Source organism: Centroberyx affinis, unplaced genomic scaffold (genome assembly GCF_046629955.1).
Source record: "Centroberyx affinis isolate AG114_WGS23_722 - 3 ecotype Tasmania unplaced genomic scaffold, CSIRO-AGI_Caff_v1 ptg005299l_1, whole genome shotgun sequence".
NCBI lineage: Eukaryota > Metazoa > Chordata > Actinopteri > Beryciformes > Berycidae > Centroberyx > Centroberyx affinis.
This window is the reverse complement of record NW_027282641.1, coordinates 522-21,486: the sequence shown is the minus strand read 5'-3', so window position 1 is coordinate 21,486 and position 20,965 is coordinate 522. Positions and strand designations below refer to the sequence as shown.

Genomic DNA, 20,965 nt, shown 5'->3' with positions numbered 1-20,965 from the left:
TAATTTATCACATTAGCCAAATAATAACTAGTCAGTCCCTACCTCTAATAATATATCACACTGACTAAATACTAGTGCTCCAGTTTGATTTACATTAGTAGGTTTGGAAGCTTAGGTGGAAAATTATATTAAGATTCAGGGATTTAGTTATTCGACAGCCCAAACTTAACATAGAGCGTCATGAGCTGAAATATAACTTAGGCAGTAGGTTATGAGCTAATAAACACTATTGCACCTGGTATATTGAGAAATGTAAGTCAGTAAGTAAATGATGGCTTCCTAGGTTCAAGTTTTGTGTGTAGATGCTGGTTATTGTACCTCATATTTCATCAGTGTAGACTAGTAGTCTATATGCATCTACCATAAATAGAACAAGACATTATATTGAGAGTCAGACAAGGACAACAGTCGAGATAAAAGTTCACTCACTTATATTTAAAAAAAAAAAAAATTCAGCATTTCATTTGTTACAACAGCTTATGGTAGTAGCTGGATGGGCTGTACAGGTCCATCTTATACACTGTTTTACATGTAAAGCAATCAATGTATAAAAAAGTAGAGTTAGTGGAAATTAAATGGATATGACTAACCAAATGTTGGTCATCTTGAAATACATCCTTGCAAAGCACCATGGTATCAAAATGGATGAATGACAACATTTAAAAAAAAAAACAACAAACTTCTCCGGATTCCCCATCTTAAAATCATTGACCTCCGATAACATGGAGACAAAAGTGCTTTTTTTTAAAAAAAAATTCCAAATGACTTAACCTCAGCATGTCCACCTTGAATAATACCGTCTTTTTACAACAGAACAACTTTCTTTGACCTTTTTTTCCCGCGCCGCTTTGCACCGCAATCTGTACAATGTACGTCGTTTTTTTCCGCTTTCGAACGTTGCGAAGCTCGACCCGACGGGACGCGACGTTGTGAGGACGCGACGACGCTGTGAGGACGCGACCTGACGGACCGCAACGCTGTGAGCCCGAGGGAAGATGGCCGACAATTCAACCACCACACCGAGCCGGAAAACTAAACAGAACGGCCGCATTCAGCTTTTCCGATCCGATTGGTCTTCGTTCCCGTCTTCGTTTCTCGACGTACACGACAAAAACTTTCTCTCCCGACCGAGCCGATCGTTTTCTCTCTCCCCCCCCCCCCCCTCTCTCATACGGACACTTCCGCACGCACGAACGTTCCCACCCTTACCGTGAATCTAAGTCAGCCGCGTGATAACGTGGTAGTGTTGTACCGGATGTCAGCTAAAAAAGTACTGTAAAGTGCAGTTAAGAGAATGAGAACCTCTCCGAACAAATGTTTAAATTCGACATGGATGTGCACGGTTGGCCTGAAAAACACCTAAGATATGTAAATGAGTGATTGTACCACAGGCAGTTTCTTGGCTCGTTTACATGTTGACAGAAATACGCCACAGACTTGAAGATATGGAGGCAGCAGGGGAGCGATATATATACTGGTCCAAGATATACATTTGGCGTCATTACTGGTTTTGGTGGTTTTGGGTTTTCCATTCCAGATAAACAGTTTTTTTTTTTTTTTTTTTGATTTTCCGATGTCTAACCTAACCAGCACGTCAGGTCTGAGACTGAATATCACTGCTTTTAATGGAAAACCAAGAAAAAAAAAAAAAAAAAAAACACAAAAAAGAATAAGCATGTCTCGTCAATACACACAGTTTGCCCTTTGAGAAAAAGAAACAGACACATTTAGACTTTTCGAAGAACAGAAACAACTTGAGGTGTCGGCGAGGTGTGTGTGTGTGTGTGTGTGTGTGTGTGTAAGCGTTAAAGATTGTCTTCAAATGCATGCTGGTGTATTCGTCTTCACTACAGGGAACAATTTGGATGTAGAAAAGAGCAAAAACGCAAAAAAAAAAAACAAAAAAAAAAAACGAAGCGAAAACAACACAGATTTGCACGACGTCTCCTTTAAAAAAAAAAAAAAAAAAAAAAACACAGGAAGGAGCTGCGAACGAAGAAGAACCTGTACCCATGCCGAACATCTTGACGCTAGGGAGGAATGCTAAAAAAAAAAAAAAAAAAGAAAAGAAAAAAGAGAGACAACGTCGACAAAACAATCCTCCTCGGACGAACGTTTTTTTTTTTTTTTTTTGTTTTTTTTTTTAGACGATGCGACAAAAGTTACGTTGAAAAATAGATTTCTGGTCATCACAAGACGGCACGAGAAGACAGGACAGTTTTACAAAAAAAAAAAAGAGATTGTTTGATACAAGCAGAAAGGCAACAGAATAAGATGCCACCTCATGTAGACCCGTGGTCCCGGCTCGGCGTTTTTTTTTTCTTCTTCTTTTTTTTCCTCTTTTCTTCCCGCCTCCATTCGCAGAACAAGGCCTCCAGTTCGCCCAAACTGGACTCAGCGAGGAGGCTCCAGATTGTAAAAAAAAAAAAAAAAAAAAATCCGATTTGGCACAATAGTCCTTCAGCGTCAGATTGACCTGTGAGCAGTTAAGTGTACAGATAACTCTCGATTACAAACACAGGAAAACACACCTGGATATGTTCTTCGTTTTGACTGATCTGTCTTGAGATTGTCGCCATACTTTTGGAGTGATATTTTGTAGAAAAATATAATGAGGCATATAAAAAAAGACGGAATGAAAGAAAGTACTGCAAGAATTCAATGGATAGATTTACAATGGATTTTCTATATAGCTTATAAATACGTTATCTACACAATATGTGGTACAAAAATACTATAGCATTTAGTGGGCACTGGATTTTCCTTTGTGTTTTCCAAGAACAACAACAACATAAAATAAAAAAAAAAACAAAAAAAAAAACAATATGAAGATGTGTAACTGGTCAGGCACGAGATCTTGTCCTTGGTGGGAGGGAAACGCCGCTAAAACCGAGCCGAGGAAAGTCGTGTTCGGGGGGGGGGGGTTCAAAGCAATGGATGCGCCCCCTGTAGTCGATGTGCTTTGGGTCTTGCTTCACTCAAATAGGGTTTCTACAGTTGCAGTCAGGCATTGTAATGTAAAAAAAATAAAAATAAAAAAGGACAAACACAGCCTACGTTTTGGTTTACGTCCTGTCTGTATGCGGCTGGTGAATTGGAGATGTGAGCCATGCTGCTGTCGACTTGATTCCCGATCGAAATTTTTTCCCCCGCGTCTCTCGAAAACTTCTGACCGAGCCCCGAATAGTCCCCCCCCCCCCCCCCCCCCCGCCGACACGGTTAGTGGCTACCGGCGTGCCGAGCGAGGGCTAGTGACAAAAATTAATAAATATGTGCCTTAGTGTTATTGCTTCAGATCCAGAACTTCTTGTCCTGCTTCTGTGATTCCAGCGAAATGACTCACATCTGCAACACCGGAGTAAAAAAAAAAACCCAAAAAACATACAGACAAGATCCTATGAACCGTTTTGTAAATGAAGGTAAAATAAAAATTAAAAAAAGACCCAGTACCACATTCTTTGCCACTGAAAAAGGCTTATCCAGCCACTCCTAACCCAGTTTTACAGGGTGACTGGAGAAATCCCTGCTCCTGCTCCGGCTCTGACAAAATGGCTGCCCGGGCCTTGCAGAGTGGGAGCGCTGCAGTGGCGGGCGGCGGCCTCCGGGGGGAGCTCCTCTCTTTTCCACAGCCCAGCCTCATCCTGTAGTTGTAGTAGTAGTAGTAGTAGTAGTGTTGAGCAAAAAAAAAAAAAAAAATGGTAAATGTTTTTCATATTTGGCATCAGATTAATTCCGTCTCGCTGTCCCGTTTGTCATGTGCTTTTTTGTGTCCTTCAGCCTTTGTAAGGAAGGTAATTTTCTCCTCTCCTGGTTTAAGGCAACTTATATTTGTGATGATTTTAATAAAACCTTTTCTTAAAAAAATGTACAAATTTCTTAATACAAACCTCTATGGCATTATCAGTAAACACTGTATAGAAAATATATAAATATGCTTTTCTCTTTTCAATGTACAAATGTTCTGCAGCTCTTTTGCAAGCTCCCATTTTCTCTTTTTTTTTTTTCATTATTTTTTTTTTTTGTAATGTACAGGCGCCCGACCCCCTCCGATATACTCCCTCTCCTCTTTTACACCGTCAGTCTCTCTTTCCCATTTTTAGACTCATAATATGCACAATTGGTATTTACATGTGAGGGGGGGGGGGGGGAGGGGTGGAGCTGTGTGTGTGTTTGTGTAGGTTTGGGGTTTGGGGGGTGGGGGTGTTTCGGCTCACGAGGAGTCCGTGCAGGGCGAGGGCGGGGGCGGGTACAGGTGGTGGGAGTAGCTGCGCTCGGTGTAAGGCGACGGCGGGCAGCTCTCGCAGTTCTCCTCGGCCGACAGGTACTGGCTGCGGGGGGTCGGCGGCGGCGGGAACGGCTCCGAGTCGTAGTTGAGGTCGCTGGTGTAGCCCTTGGCGGCGGCGGCGGCGGCGGCCGTGGCGGCGGCGGCGGCCGACTTGGGCGGCGCCCGGCGGCCCGGCGTGTAGTCGCTGTCGCACACGTCCGTGCTGCACGGGGTGGTGGGCGGGGCGAAGTGGCGGTAGGTGTAGGGCCGGTAGCTGTGTGTGGGGGGAGGCAGAGGGAAACACTGTGTGGGTCAACGGAACTATTTACAGAGGTGGAAAGTAACTGGAAAGTAACTAAGTACATTTACTCAAGTACTGTACTGAAGTACAATTTTGAGGTATTTCCGAAGGAGTATTTCCATTTTATGCTACTTTGTACTTATACTCCACTACATTTCAGAGGGAAATATTGTACTTTTTACTCCATTACATTTATTTCACAGCTATAGTTACTAGTTACTTTTCAGATCAATATTGTATTTTTAAAACATTTGATCATCTTTATAAAATAACTATAAAATAGCATTGTTATAGATTAGACTACCCAAAAGTATAGCTCAATTGTTAAGATTAGCTTCACGTTGACAACTTTAAAATGCTGCTTACATGTACATGTATGTCAATAAATCAGTATTAATATTCCAATAATTTATGAAAAATATAACTCTCTAAATGGGGACAGTTTGCATAATGAGTATGTTTACTACTACTACTGCTGCCAATACTTATGTACTTTGACTTAAGTAAGATTTTGAATGCAGGACTTTTACTTGTAATGGAGTATCTTTACATTGTTGTATTGCTACTTTTACTGAAGTAAAAGATCTCAGTACTTCTTCCACCACTGACTTTTTAACAGGTGGTGTCCAAAAGTCTCATTTAGTCTCATTTCTTTGAAAGTAACAGAGGTGTTGCAGCTGCGTCACAAATCTCCTATCAACCACATCTGTCTCCATCATGGAGGAACTGACTGTGCACAAAACAATGTCTAAATATATAACAGCCGGGCTAGAAAAGAGAGATACCTGAAAAAGATTGTTGTGGTGTGGGTGGAGGTGAATTCAGCAATGTTCTAAGTAAAGTGAATAGTGTGATAAGGTGGATTTGGTTACTGTGACACAGTAAACTGTCTTGTCTTTAGCTCTAGTCTCTACTCTCAAACACTTGGAGTTGTAGCTTCAAAAGAGCCTGAGAATAAATGTTTTTTGTCTTTGTTATTTAGCTAACTAGCTAACAGGCTAACTTAGCAAAGTATCCAATGTTAATGTGCAACTACAAGCCACTGCTAATGCTCGCCTCTACTAGACATGTTAGCTAGTGTGCAAATTGGACGTGTTGACAAGAAAACAGTGACAGTTAGCTGACCAGATACTATGGTTGGCTAGCTAACAAACTGACATTTATTAAACCCAAAATCAAGTGATGCATTAGAGCTGCAACGATTAATCGATTAATTGTCAACTATTAAATTATTTGCCAACTCTTTTGATAATCAATTACACGGTTTGAGTAATTTTTTAAGTAAAATAAGTCAAAATTCTCTGATTCCAGCTTCTTAAATGTGAATATTTTCTGGTTTCTTTACTCCTCTATGACAGTAAACTGAATATCTTTGGGTTGTGGACAAAACAAGACATTTGAGGACGTCATCTTGGGCTTTGGGAAACACTGATCCACATTTTTCACCATTTTCTGACATTTTATAGACCAAACAACTAATCGATTAATCGAGAAGATAATCTACAGATTAATCGACAATGAAAATAATCGTTAATTGCAGCCCTATGATGCATTTTACGTTTCCGGTTTGTTTGGAATAAACAGGCAAAGAACCGGGTAGTTAGCATGAGCAGTGATAGCTACCATGGCTACAACAGACAAAGAAAAGAGAAACTCAAACTGCATCAACAGAAAATAGAAGGAGGATGACGTCACAGTACTGGACACACTGTTTGATTGACAGGTGATCTCTGGGAAGTGCAGTGCAGAAACACCACAGCAATGAGCGCTTGGCAACAAAGATGGAGGCTACATTTAAAAAAGAAAAATGAGTATCTCATCTATTCTATTACCACTTTAACTTACCACAGGAATCCAAGCCTACTTTTACTTTTCCTATGAAAATAAAACATTTGATCACAGATGAAAGGAAACACTAAGCTCGACAAACCCGCTACACGGTATGAGAGTGTTTGCAAATCAGCGAAGGCTGTGCCATTTCAAAATGCACAGGGAAAGGCTAAACAAAAGGAGCCGAGTCTCTTTGAAAGTGGGCCCCTGTGTACAGAGAGGGCTTGTTTTAAGTGTTAGCATGTGCTGGAGGAATTTCTCCAACTCGCAGCGCAGCAGACTGCAATCCTGCCGTTTGATTACATTTCCAAACCAGATCAATTTCTCTGGTATTCTCTTAAATATACATGGAAACGGGAATAGTTTTCTTATTGATTTCAGGAATTCAGCAACGCAAACTGAGGGAGCGGAGCTTCAGAGTCTCAGAGGACAGTTAAGTTCTAATCCTGCACAGTTTAAATGTCGCTGAGAACACAGTGCGAGACGAGCAGAGCTTAAACCATAATTGGACCATAAAAATAAGGCTACTACCCACCCAAAGAAATCAGTCTTTCCCAGCAAAAGGTTACGCTAAGGCCAAATCAACTGTGTGTGTGTGTGTGTGTGTGTGTGTGTGTGTAATGTACCTGTAGGAGCGGTGTGTTGAGGGACTGTTGGAGGAATAACCAAACTCCATGGTGTACTGGGAGCGGACAGTAGCGGGGGACGGAGGAGGGTTCAGGATCTGGAAAAACAACAATTCGCTTTAAATGGGACAAAAATTCAAATCATACACAAGCTCATTTTATTATGAGGAAAAAAACAAAACACATCATTAAACAGAGGCGATTAACTGTTTAAAGTGGCTGCGGTATCCTGACACTTTTGCAGTTTCACACGGCCAGAGACCCTGCCTCTCTGACTGGGTATTAGCCTGAGATCTCATGGAAACAGATGGCTGCGGTTAGGTCCTTACACAATGGCTTCTTAGAGTTGAGTGAATTAATAGCAAAAGGTGGGGTACAGGGAAAATTGCACCGTGGGTCAAAATTGAAGAGCTGTAAAATTATGGTTTGGAAAGATAATTTGAAAATAAGATTTCGCCACAGCTTCCTTTTGGTTATGGCGCAACGTCCAGTGGAGAGTGGAGAGTGTGTCTGAAAATGAAAGCGAAGAGTGGCGAGACGGGATATCTGCAGGTTTCAGAAAGCCAAATTTAAGGCTTTTAAGACATTTTAAGATGCAAAGAAACCTGCCATTACATTGTGAACAAAACACAACCTCTAATACCTGGATTCAAGACATTTGAATACCTTTTACGGCCTAAAATCTAGATGATTTCAGACTTTTTAAAGACCTACAGATAGCCTGTGTTGCTGGATGGTTTTGTAGTGTGTGTGTGTGTGTGTGTGTGTGTGTGTGTGTCTCACCGGTGGGAAGTAAGTGCCCTTGGTGCTGGAGGAGCTGCTGGACGAGGCTCCGGTGACGTGGGCCCGGTCGTACGGCGGGCCGCTGCTCCCGCCCATGATGCTGAGGGAGCCAATCACGGACTTCCCCCTGGACATGCCTGTCGACGGGGTTTGGGGAACCAATGATCATCCTCGTACGGCAGGTTGTGTTTATTACAAAAGAAATACGTCCAATTTTTACCACTATTTAATACTGGCACGAGCTTACTCTTCTACATTGTGAAAATGACACTTTCTTTATGTCGGCTACAACAGTGGTTCTCAACGTGGGGTCCGGGGACCACCAGGGGTCCTTGAGGGGGGTTCCAGGGGGTCCCCAGCAAATTGATGAATTGTTAAACCTCACCATTATTTCATTTACAAGAAGTTAAGACAGTTAGAGAATGTAGAAGAATGACTGTTTTGATCATAGTTTCTCTGTTATCTCTCTACCTACAATACAGATAGTCATGGAATTCTGGACAAAATCATATCTGACAATAAAAATACTCTCAGATTTGGGTCCGAGAGACAAAACCTCATCAAATGGGGGTCCGTGGCCCTAATGTGGACTAAATCAGGGGTCTGAACTACAAGTACAAGCTGTGCCAGAGACTTGTGGATGTTGCCGCGATTCCTACCGGTGGCCAATAGAGGCCGATAGAACTCATCGATTACTCGAAGCCCCTTTAAGACTCGTTTCCCCACCTGGCAGCGAGCCGGACAGCGAGCTCGGGTGCGGCACGTATCCCAAAGGCACGGAGGAGGGCCCGTGGACCACGAAGTCGTTGGTGACCGTCTCCCCGTCGTCCTTCATCTGCGGACACAGGACGCGCTGGCACACGAAGTACACGGCGCCCACCACGAACAGCGCCATGACCACGCCCACGATGGAGCCGATGGTGTTGGAGGGCTGCGGCGACGGCTCCTCCGTCGGGTCTGGAGGGCGAAGAGAGAGAGAAGAGAACGTTAAGCGTCACACCAGCAAAGTTCAGTGAGGGTTAGACCGATACATGGGGCCGATATTAGACTTTTATTAAAGATGTCAAATAGCCGATCAGTGTCGCCCAGGATATGATGGAGGTTCCTCCCTGACTCCCAACACTTGACATGACATTTGCACATTTTATCCCCTTTAATGTTCAGTAATGTTTTTATAAATGAATTCTTCATATAAGGGTGCTAATGTATCCCAGAGTTTCCCTACTATTGAATAGGTTTTGGTGGGTCAGACTGCCTTAAAGAGCTGGTGACACTAAAAGAATTTCATTAGTCTGGGTTTCAGTGGAGAGCTTTAGTGTCCCATGATGGTCTAAATCAGTGGTTCTCAACGTGGGGTCCGGGGACCTCCAGGGGTCCTTGAGGGGGTCCCCAGCAAACTGGTGACTTGTTAAACTTCAGCATTGTTTCATTTACAAGAAGTGAACACAGTTAGAGAATGTAGAAGAATGACTGTTTTGATCTTAGTTTCACTGTTATCTCTCTAGCTACAATACAGATAGTCGTGGAATTCTGGACAAAATCATATCTAGCAATAAAAATATTCTCAGATTTGGGTCTGAGAGACAAAATCTCATCAAATGGGGGTCTGTGGCTCTAATGTGGACTAAATTAGGGGTCCCTTGATATGAAAAAGGCTAGTCTAAATGCTGTTTGAGAGGCTATTCCCACCCTGAGAAGAATACAATTCTGGCAAAAACAATGACTCCTTGTCATTTTTTGGACATAAAAATTGTCAAATTTGGTTAAAAACACCAGATATCAGCAGCTTCTATACAAAAATATCAGATCCAAATGATGCTCGAGACTTACAGCAGCCGATCTCGTCGGAGTTGTCCGTGCAGTCCATGTTGTGGTCACACTTCTTGTGTTTTCCTATGCACTGGCCGTTGGAGCAGCTGAACTGGTCGGGAGGGCAGCGGACTGGGAACGCAAAGACGAAATCCATTTTTCTTTTGCATATTCCATACATAGTTTTCTACTTAATATGGAACATTCGGCTGAGTATGTGTCTATTCTACAGGGTGTTCGCAGTTTTCAGAAAGTCAAATTTAAGACTTTTCAAGACGCTTTTCACGCTACCCGGAATTGAATTTAACAGCAAAAACATAGAAACTTTGGGATTTTTTTCAAAAGATCCGTCCAATCTCCGCCCCGCTCACCTTCGCACTTGTTCTCGTCGGAGCGGTCCTGGCAGTTGACCTCCCCGTTGCAGCGGAGGCTCAGGTCCACGCACTGGCGGCTGTCGCACTGGAACTCGGAGTCGGAGCACACGGGGCAGTCCTCCTCGTCGCTGCTGTCGTCGCACTCGGGGTAGCCGTCGCAGCGCCACGCCTGGGGGATGCAGTCCACCTCCCCGGAGGTGCAGGAGAACTGCTCCGGGGAGCACGTCGGGGGCTCTGAGGGGTGGGGGGAGAGAGAGAGAGAGAGAGAGAGCGAGGAGGAGGCGGAGTTAGCGGGTATTTATCCAGGGAAAGTCGACGGAGCTGCATACTCTTTTCCAGCTGCCCGGTACAACCGCAGTCTTTTCGAAAAACCATTATATGTAAAATATGTCACATGACAATCATTACCAAGGCTTGGAAACACTACTACTACTACCTCAAATCCAAACACATTGTGGAATATGAGGAAAACAATAGTAAAAACAAGAGACTGGTGGAGCAGCTGTGGGAAGACAAACTCAGTTCAGCTGTCACTTTCTCAAGCAAGTTATATATACCGTGATTGTACATGCTTTTAACTATACCGTGATATGAATCCCATAATACCCAGCTCTATTCGGGACGGTAGCTGACTGATGCCTCTTACCTCCGCAGGAGAGCTCGTCCTGCAGCAGCACCAGATGGACGGGACAGGAGCAGCGGGTCGTTCCGTCCCCCTTCACGATGCAGATGTGGGAGCAGCCACCGTTGTCCCAGGTGCAGGGGTGTTTACCTGAGGAAACACACACACACACACACACACACACACACAGGTTAGCAATATAAACCAGTACAGAATCAGGACAGTCCCACAGCGATACAGACCTAATGAATTAGCAGTTTGTTTGAATGTAAGCAGCTCAGATCCGCTGCCTTTATCTCCTATGGAGAATACAGTAATTGAATCATTAGCAAATATAGCTCATCGCATGTTACATATACACATAGAAGCACTGCTGATACAATGTGAATTATTAAAAAATGCCACAGAATGTTAATGTTGTCTTACAATAATAAAAAGATTTAGTTATAAGTATCACCATATATTACTGTATATATAGTACTGTGCAAAAGTCTTAGGCACCCAAGATGTTTTTATACAAATTGTGTCTTAGATATTTTTTTTTTTCTGCATTAGTGTGTCAGTAGACTGCTCTTTATAGTAAATTTTTTAATATTCAGAAACTTTTCATTTAATTATTTTTGAAAGCATCTTCGCTTTACTTTTTTTCTTTTACATGTGCCTAAGATCTTTGCACAGTACTGTATATGCATCACTTGCAGCAGTCAGTGCAAACTAATAGAGGAAGTAAATTCTCCCATCATTGGCAGTCACCAAAACTCATTTGCATACAAGATGAAGATGGAAGCGGGGGGTAAAATCATAGCTAAGGTGTCAACAACTTCCGTTTAAGTTACATTTTCACAATAATACAGCTTTTACTTCCTGTTATTGACTCAATACGGCAAAAAGAAAAAGAACAGAATTGATTTGTTTCCTGGTTCTTAAAGCGGCTTACTGTATTCTCTCATGTCCAGCTCGTGCACGGCGTGGATGTCGCTCAGGTAGGCGATGCGGGCCTGGATCTTGGTGCGGCCCTCGCGCGTCGTCTTGTCGATGCGCTCGATCATCTGCTGCTGCCGGTCGATCCAGTACAGGTGGTTCCCGAAGACCGTCAGGCCGACCGGCTGCAGGATGTTGGAGTCCTCGATCACGATGCGGTTGGCGCCTGGATCAAAAAAAAAAAAAGAGCGCCAGGGAGAAACGAGGTTGTAGGGCAAAAAAGCTCAGGAAACTGAGGCAACAAAACGGGCGGCAAACTGAGGGAAGTGAGGCAAGGAGGGAGAGGCAAGGAGGAGTGGGACAGTGGTACAGCGAGGTCAGTGTTCCAGAAGACAGGAGAGAAAGAATGCCACATTTTCTACAGAGAGGCTGTTTACAGTTTGGCAGCCAAACTTCAATTCTTAACGCTACAATATGCAACTTTTTTGCAATAAATAGGATATATTCTACATTATCAGTCTGTGTGTTCATGCTTAAATCCCCCTGTTCCCATGATGCTGGGACGTTTTGGGAGTATACCATTTGTTGTGGGGCATGTCATATAGATGTGGCCAGTGGTGAGCTGGTTGTGGCTATCGAGGTGAGGCTAGTGGCTACAGAGCAGGAGGTCAGTGCAGCAACAACAACGGAGGAAAGCAGGAAGAAAAGAGAGAACAGTGAAGCTACACGTTCAAAAACACCAACGTTGCTTTTGTTATTACAGATTGGCTGTGTGAGTGATGAGTGACTAATAACAACACAGTGAGCTGAGGTCCTGTAACACAGCCGTTGTTTTCATGTCTCCGGGGCTAAAAAGCAAACTCCGGGCCAGATCCGGTGGCGGTATTTCACCCGGATAAAGCCATCGAGGCGCGAGACGGTTTTATCGCGAGTGCCGGAGTAGCCGTTGCCGAAAGTAAACTCCCCGAGGAGGGCGCCCAGCATCTGCCGTGGGAGGTCAACAGCAGTGCAGGCGCCCCTGTCGCTCTAATTTTAGCCGGCCTAACCGCGTTACCCTGCGCAGGATCAAAGAGGAGGGGAAGGGGGCCTCGAGTACGCGCCTCAAAATGTCTGCCCTCCTCCCTAATAAAAAAGGGAAAAGGATCTCAAGAACGAGGAACGAGGAACGAGGAACGAGGAACGAGGAACGAGGAACCCCCCCCCCCCCCCCCCCCCCTCTTCCCCTCTTCCCCTCTTCCCCTCTTCCCGAGGCTCGTACAGATGGTTCGCATTCCTTTCTGCCTGCGTGGGGCACCAGAGAATCGCTGGAATGTGCTGAGCACGGGGCTCCGGGCCAAACTTCTCCGAGCCAGGCACAATACTCCCCCGTGTCCTTAAAGAAGTGGCCTTCCCCGGCGCTGGTTCACACATTTGCTCCCTGCCTCTCTCCTGATGGTGTCAAACCCCCCCCCCCCCCCCCCCCCCCCCCCCCGAGCGAAACGCAGCGCACACACACGCTACTGAGCGGCTGCAAGTGTCTGAAATTCACTTTTTGGTTCACCTGCCAAGGCTTAGTCAACTAAAAAAGTAATTTTTACTGGGCAGAATAAAAAATATGCCCATTTTTACTATTCATTCCTGTATAGAATCAGGTAATGTGTGAATATTCCATAAAGAGACGAGAGCAGATGTAGAGTTTTCATTTAAAATTTGCTTCCTCACCAATTTTTTTTGTCTTCAGTTTTTTCTTTTTGGTGGCCTCACACCTACAATGCGTTGCCACTCGGGAATAACGTTGAGTTTCTACTAACGATAGGCTAGTTCAGCATCCAGACAGTGGAGAAACACGAGTTTAGATGCTACCGCTTTGTGTAGAGCAGCGCAAACAGACAGCCAATCAGGAGGAGTTTGACACAGAACCATTGGTTGCTGCACTCTGATTGGCTCAAGGTCAGAGAGTGTAGGGTGGCGAGCAGGGACGGGCAAAGACTTTCAAATGTTATCGGTTTAACACAACATTTGACTATGTGTTATCATATCATATAAATGCCCGTAAAGACGTAGCTGAATGTTCTACAGCCAAATTTAATCCTGCCCATAAATATAACGTAAAGCAAGAGCCAGAATAAAGTAGTACATCTACTTTTACAGCTGCTTATTAAACTATTACTGTGCAGACATATTGTCAAGACAGAGATTTCAGTCCCATCTATCATTGTTCCTACATGTTTCCCATGTCAAAATCTGTACTTTTTCTTTCAAGACCTTCATTTCTTGAGCGGATTTGAAGATTTTAGTGTTCACCTCATGCAACTTGGTCACTCCGATCTATACCTCCACAGCAACAGATAGCACGATATGTAAAATAACTGAGTTTACAGCCGCTATACACACTTTTCCAGACTTTTCCGAAACCCCCGACGCCTACGTAATCGGGACTCCGGGTTAGAAGACTCCAGAGGGACTCACCGGAGAGGTCGCTGCTCTCGATGCGCCGCAGGTCCGAGTCCACCCAGAAGAGCTTGCCCACCTCGTTGTCGATGGCCAGCGCCACGGGCTTCCCCAGGCCGCTGAAGAAGAGCACCTCCCGCTCCGTGCCGTCCAGCGCCGCCCGCTCGATCTTAGGGGAGCGCTCCAACAGGTTGGTGAAGTACATGTACCTGTCGGAGAGGAGGAGGAAGAGGGAGGAGGAGGAGGAGGAGGGGGAGACACAATATCTGTTAATCCTCCCACCTTGGAATTCGGTGCAACTCTTCTCCATTTCGCAAGGACCCGCTGAAAAAAAACATACAAGAACCGCTCTCTGAAAGATCAATCGTGTATGTAATTCATCGCAGTTTTACAGGAGGGGGGGGGGGGGCGGCCTGAGCCAGAAGCCTCCCATGGATGTTCCTTAATGGTAGTGTTTTCCATTCTGGGCTCTGAAAGCGGCAGAACATCTGCAGACTCCATTGCGCAGAAACCGCACAATGACCTAGAGATTACTGTCTGAACCCGGGCCCAAAGAAAACCCTACAATTTCGGTTCGAAACAAGCGACTTGGCACCGGCCGAGCAAAGATGGGCTTAGGAAATTCATGAGGCTGAATGAATCAACAAGGGGGAACAAATTACTGTGTGATCAGAAAACAAGGGCTTTTGTTGCCGTTTCGAGTGCCTCGAGTTCGGGACAAAACGATGACAAGCAAACAAAAAAGAACTGTCCTCAGTCTGAAAAGGAGCAGGGCAACGAATGCATGTGAGCTCACTGGAGTTTACTCCCATAAATGTCAAAACACGCATGACAATGACTTATGCACCTTTCTCCAAGGCCAAGAAACATGTTGTTTTAATGACAACAAGAACAAGTACACCTATAGCCTCAGGCTTCAAAACAACTAGGCATGTATTCAGGTTTCAGAGAGACACAGTTAAGACTTTTTTAATGATTTTCAGTGCAACCAAATTATGACATTTTCATGGTTTTGAAGGCCTTACATTAGGGCTGGGCGATATGGACCAAAAATCATATCTCTGTATTTTTAGGCTGAATGGCGATACACGATATATATCTCGGTATTTTCTACGAAGTAGGCTAAATGTTCAGTTGTAAGTCAAAGCCACATGTGAGATGTCGCAAGCACTTTCATTAAAACAAGACTGTGATCAAAATAAAATGCAAAGACAGGGTTTCCTTCCCTGTTTTAGAACAGTCTGGTAAGTTCAGAAAATTACATCACTTTATTGTAATGCAGCCTTTAAAACCAGGAAAAGACACTTATGCCATATCACGATATTACGATATCCAAAATCTAAGACGATATCTAGTCACATATCACATCGATATAATATTGATATATCGCCCAGCCCTACCTTACATTGACATAATTGAAGACTTTTTCAGACTTTAACGACATGCGGACACCGCGGCGTCCGCCATCAAAACTTAGGTACGAGCTATAACCGCTAACTTCATTTTTTTTTTTTTTTCGGTGGCTCCGAGCTACTGACCCTCTCTCCGGGTTGACCACGATGGCCCGGGGCTTGTCGTGCTCGCCCCGCAGCACCACGCCCACGCGGCTGCCGTCGGTGCGCGTCACGTTGATGACGTTGGTGACCTCGCTCGTCCAGTAGATGAAGCGGCTGTAGATGTCGATGCTCAGGTCGTACGGCTGCAGGCCCAGGTTGGGCCCGCCCACCGAGCTCGACACCACCGTCATGCTCTGGGGAAGGGGGAGAGACGAGAGAAGACGTCGGTTAAGAGGGATTCTCGTTTTAAAAAAAATGGCCTGTGCAGGAATTAGCCCGTACCTGGTTGCCGTCCTCCTGGGCGCGGCGGATGACGTTCTGCTTGGAGTCGATCCAGTAGAGCTGCTTGTCGAGCGGGTCGTAGTCGATGGCGCGCACGTTCCTCAGGCTGTGGATGGGCAGGATGATGTCGGGGCTCTGCTGCTCGTCGATCACCATGCGGTTGATGGCCGTCTTCTGACTGAACAGCAGGAAGGAAGTCGGGGCTGGAAGGGGGAAAGAAAGACGCAGAGAAAACAAAAGTCAGCGTGGAACAGTGTGGGCGGGGCGGGCGCGAGTGGGATAGCTGCTCTGGTCTGATCAGTTGGATGCAGTCATTTTGTTCGCAGTCAACAAATTTCCCAATTTGCATAAAATCACTCCGGTCAAAACTTAAACAATTACACAACTGTGTGGCAACTTGAGAGAGCAAAAACCTGTATTAGGGGCTGTAAAACCTCCAGCAGTAAAAAAAAAAAAAAAAAAAAAAAAAAAAAAAAAAAAGGACACAGGCCATCAAATACGCTGCCAATGATATTTGAATGTGCGTAGGCAGCCTCTCCCCTATGCACACACGCACACACACTCGGCTAAGCCCGACTCCCCCTGGGGAGCCTCTGGGCCGATTATAAAAAAAAAAAAAAAAAGTGTTTTTACTATGTCAAACACAGACGTGGAGGGGAGCCGGGCTTAAACCGAGCTTCAGTTTTCCCGGCCGATGCCAAGTTGGCAACGGAGGAGCGAAACCGCGAGCGCTTTAAAAAGAAAAATACCCCGCTGCTCTCGTTCTCCTGCGCCGGAGAGACGGCTGCTTTCAATCCCGCGGAGCTTCGGGGGGGGGGAATGACTGGTAGGGCTGGTGGCCTTTTATCTGTGTTTTTCGCAGCGTTGTGTGACCACTTATGTCGGGGGGGGCCGACTTCAAACGCCGGACAGATCTGTCACTCTACGTATCTACGCGAGGACAGAGTCTAAATATTTAAGATATCGGATATGCCCCGCTCGCGTGATGTGCGATGTCTTTTCTGTGCGTGTGGATGTCGCCCCCCCTCCCCTCCCCTCCCCCTCCCCTCCCCTCCCTCCCCCCCTCACCGCTGCAGGTCTTGTTGTCGTAGTTGAGGGAGAAATGGGCGGGGCATCCGCAGACGAAGCTGCTGACGGGCACGGCCAGGCAGAGGTGGGAGCAGTGGCCGTTGGTGGAGGCGCAGGCGTTCCAGCCGCCCTGCCGGGACGAGTGGAACACCAGGATGTCCATGACGTAGTCCAGGTGGCCCTGGATGATGGTGCGGTTCTGCCCGCTGGTCTTGTTGGCGCGCTCGATGCTGCGCTGGCTCCAGTCGGTCCAGTAGATGTAGTCCTGGTACTGGGTCAGGCCGAAGGGGTGCGGCAGGTCGTCGGCTATCACCTCGCGGTCCTGGCCTGCGCGCCGCAAAGAGGGGGAGAGAGAGAGAGAGAGAGAGAGAAGACACCAGGAGAGAGAGAGAGTTCAGAAAAAGGAGAGATCCTTGCATAACACACATCTGCCAGGCGAGGGCTATTTTTTGTGCTCGGCGTCCCGCGCCAAGGTTGAGGCTATTTTCCCTGCACACAAAATTGGTAGTGTTGCAAGAACTGTGCAAGCGTGTGCTTTAGCCCGGGCCTAATAGCAGTATCATTTTAAGAGTTTTCTGTGAGGAATATTTTGGGCCTGGTTTACATCCATCCACTGTGAGGGTACATTTCAGGACAGAACTTCCAAGACCATTAGTGCAACGCAGCTTTTGTTTCAGCAGGCCTCTGACGTCCTTTTGAAGTGTCCCTTCACCCCTCCCCTCTCCTAAATATAGCAGCAGAATGGCCGCTACTCACTAATGGGGAATATATTTTTACACTTTTGTCATCTGATATGTACATAAAGCTCGTATATGTACGAGAACGGTTCACCGCTTTCAGTTAAGAGTCAAAACAAAGACACCTAATGCATACGTTAGAGTACTCATTACTTTTTTGTGGTGACTAGTAACTTAGCGCATTCGTTTTTCAATCCTTGTAATGCGGTATTAGTTACTTTTTAATATTAGAATGCTCTTACTTTTAGTTTTCTTTCATATCGTTTCATTTTTGTTGGTGCAAATTAAAAAAAAAAGAAAAACAGGAAAAAGTGAAAATACTGCAACATTTCGTGCAGAAAACATGCTGCTAGTTGAAAAAATGCAATTTAAGTCTTATGGCTTATTGATTTCAAAACACAGCAATAGTCTCATATTGCATTTTAAAACGATGATCAACACACTTGGCAGCACAAGCCATATTACTATGGTATGGTTTTAAAGTGGGTAAGGCAAAAATACTGAGAAAAGACAGAAAGAGTAACTGTGTAACCTCACTAGTTAGTTTTTTTAGGTGAGTAACTACCAATACTGATGAATTTGTGTAAGTATTCTAGATTAAAATGCCATCGTAAAGAAATGATAAAGATGTTTTTCTATTTGCTGCTGTTGTAAATGCTTAATACTCACCAAGCATATTGGAGGACTCGATTAAAGTTGTGTCGAGGTCGGTCCAGTAGAGCCGGCGCTCTGCGTAGTCGATGGTGAGCCCGTTGGCCCGGCCCACGTCGGGCACCAGGGTGATGCGGCCCGTCCCGTCCATGGCTGCCCGGTCGATTTTCGGCTTGCCGCCCCATTCCGTCCAATACATGAAACTGTTGAAGAGGGGAAAATGAACAAAAAACACTTGGGGTGAGCGACAAAGCTGATAACTTGGGTCTCCCTTCTCTATGTTTTCTGTGCTAAGCGTTAAAAGGACTCCATCCAAACGGCACTCTGCTATTAGTGTGCGAGTTGCACTCTTTTGACAAGCTGGCAGCCTGTACAGCAGAATGACACTCAAGAGCCAGAAAAGCAGTCTAGTACAAACAAAAACCCCTTCCCCGGGAATATCACAATATGCTGATCCGGCTGTATCTCATTAAAGGATTCCATTGGTTTGGGTGAAAAGTGTCGTCTAAGGTGGGACTTCCGAAGTAAACAAGCTTCTCAGGTGAAAGTGAGCGTACACATTGATTTGAAAAAGCAGTCAGGAACTACTTCTACTCTTATTGTTTGAATAAAGTGTGTCGCTCTACTACTGTAAAAACTGCGTCCTCCTGGGCATAAGGATCAACCGCTCACTCCTCAGCTGGATCCAAGCTCAAATAAAAAAAGGGAAATACCCCTTTCTGGTGATGGGTGGGTCAACTCTGACATCTCATACCTGCCTGTATTTGCTATTCGCCCACACACACACGACTCTCTGAGGTGATGAGAATCCTAAAATCCTAAAAATCAAAGACCCACGCACGCATGACGAACCAGAATAGGTGATTTCCAACCAACAAACATTTAATGCTCTAAACGGCCGTCGCTGCCGTCTACACAAACATGAGATTAGATTTTTGTTTTGCTGTGGCGGGCTGCCGTCTTCTCGCCCACATGCGTGCTGTGTCATGTTGGAGGTTCCCGTTTTTACAGCCGTCATACATGTAAGGCCCCTTCACATCCATCACAGATCATGTCGAACAAAATTTCTTTGCTTTTCCATCCTTCCTATCTCTTGATTTTTAACTACCCAATTTGCAGTTGACTCTTTTCCAAGTGTTTTGACTTCGTTTTTTTCACTATTACCTTTGCTAGCTAGTGTCTTAGTCAAGTCTCCATCAACTGCTGCAAAACTAAGGATTGGGGCTGAACGATTTTGAAAAAATATCTAATTGCGATTATTTTTGACTGATATTGCAATTGCGATATGATTTGCGATATTAGAGGGAATTATCATTTTTACATCATTATTCTCATTTTCATTGAAAAACGTATTAAAATGATTATGGTGTGATTCTTGCCGGGATCCGTACCAAACAAAGATGTTTTCTTAAGTCTGTAGAATATGATGTGTAGGCCGGGACATCTCTGCAGCACCACAATATTTCATTTAAAATGGTATTCTGACACACATTTCGCCTTTAACAAATATTGCCATATTGCGATTTCGATAAAATTTCGATTAATTGTTCAGCCCTACTATGGATCCAAAGGCAAGGAGCTGTGACACATACCATATGGAAAATCAGCTACAGTAGCCATGAATACATGGCACTTTTTATGACTTATTATTTTACTGTCTCCCACCCACAACCCACACGCAATTATTCAAAACGGTTTTTTTTAGTTAACCAGCACCATCACCAGCCCGGGGGGTGGGGGTGGGGGGGGGCGCTCACCCTTCGGCCGGGTCCAGGGCGAGGGCGCGGGGGCTGTCCAGGTCCTTCCACACCAAGACCTGCCGGTGCTGGCCGTCCAGCTTGGCCACCTCGATGCGGTTGGTGCCCGTGTCGGCCCAGTACAGGTTCTTGCCCAGCCAGTCCACCGCCATGCCCTCCGGGTAGTCCAGGCCGAACTCCACCACGTGCTCCAGGGCGCTGCCGTTCATGAACGCCCGGCTGATGGTCTGCAGGCGGGAGGAGGAGAGAGACGCAAGAATAGAATTTCATGAGCCTGGGTTTTAGCGTCCCGTGATGGTCTAAATGCTGTTTCAGAGGCTTTTCCACCCAGACAAGAATACAATTCTGGGGGAAACAGTGAATACTTGGAATAAATATTTAGTTCTAGTTGTTCTGAAAAACGAAGGATACGGCACTTTTTTGGTGCCGATTCTTATGACCGGTTTAGTACCGGTGTGATCGATTGATAACGAATCTGATCATCGATTTCAATGATTCCACATCAGACTTCTACTAACAAAGACACATCATTTGAAAGTGCACAGCAAGCAGAAACGGCAACATTTCAATCACCGAGTTAAACAGATGTTGTTCTCGTGGCTGCACGACATTTCTGGCCTAACAATGTGGAAATAAATTATAGTTTTTACCCGAACGTAGTTATTACACGTTAGTTTGCGCTCGGCGAAAGGGATTTTCATTGAGGCAGCATCGGCTCTCGCCTTGTGTCCACGTTAAACTGTTTCTAATCATACGGGCGATGAAATACATCACACGTCGGAAATGAATATACGAGCTGTCAGTGAATAGTGAATGAATACAATAATCAAACAGCTGAAAAAAAAAAAAGAGTGAAATGAAATGACTAAGTCTGTCAATGAAATTAAATAGAGCAACACCACTTGAAGAATGTATGGGCCCGTTCTCTATTAAAAAAATAAAACGAGCATATTT

The 20,965-nt window shown here is 45.1% G+C and overlaps 1 protein-coding gene across 1 annotated transcript; it reads right to left on the bottom strand.

Moving 5' to 3' along the window:
• Positions 1 to 4,210: 4,210 nt before the first annotated feature.
• Positions 4,211 to 20,238, bottom strand: lrp6 (low density lipoprotein receptor-related protein 6; the record flags this gene model as incomplete). Its single annotated transcript, XM_071546512.1, has 14 exons — positions 4,211 to 4,538; positions 7,022 to 7,119; positions 7,805 to 7,941; positions 8,531 to 8,761; positions 9,635 to 9,745; positions 9,985 to 10,221; positions 10,634 to 10,759; positions 11,547 to 11,756; positions 13,979 to 14,169; positions 15,499 to 15,710; positions 15,799 to 16,001; positions 16,867 to 17,193; positions 18,273 to 18,457; positions 20,012 to 20,238. Coding segments are annotated over 14 exons (2,823 nt in total), but the record flags the coding sequence as incomplete, so codon positions are not given.
• Between the last annotated feature and the right edge of the window lie 727 nt (positions 20,239 to 20,965).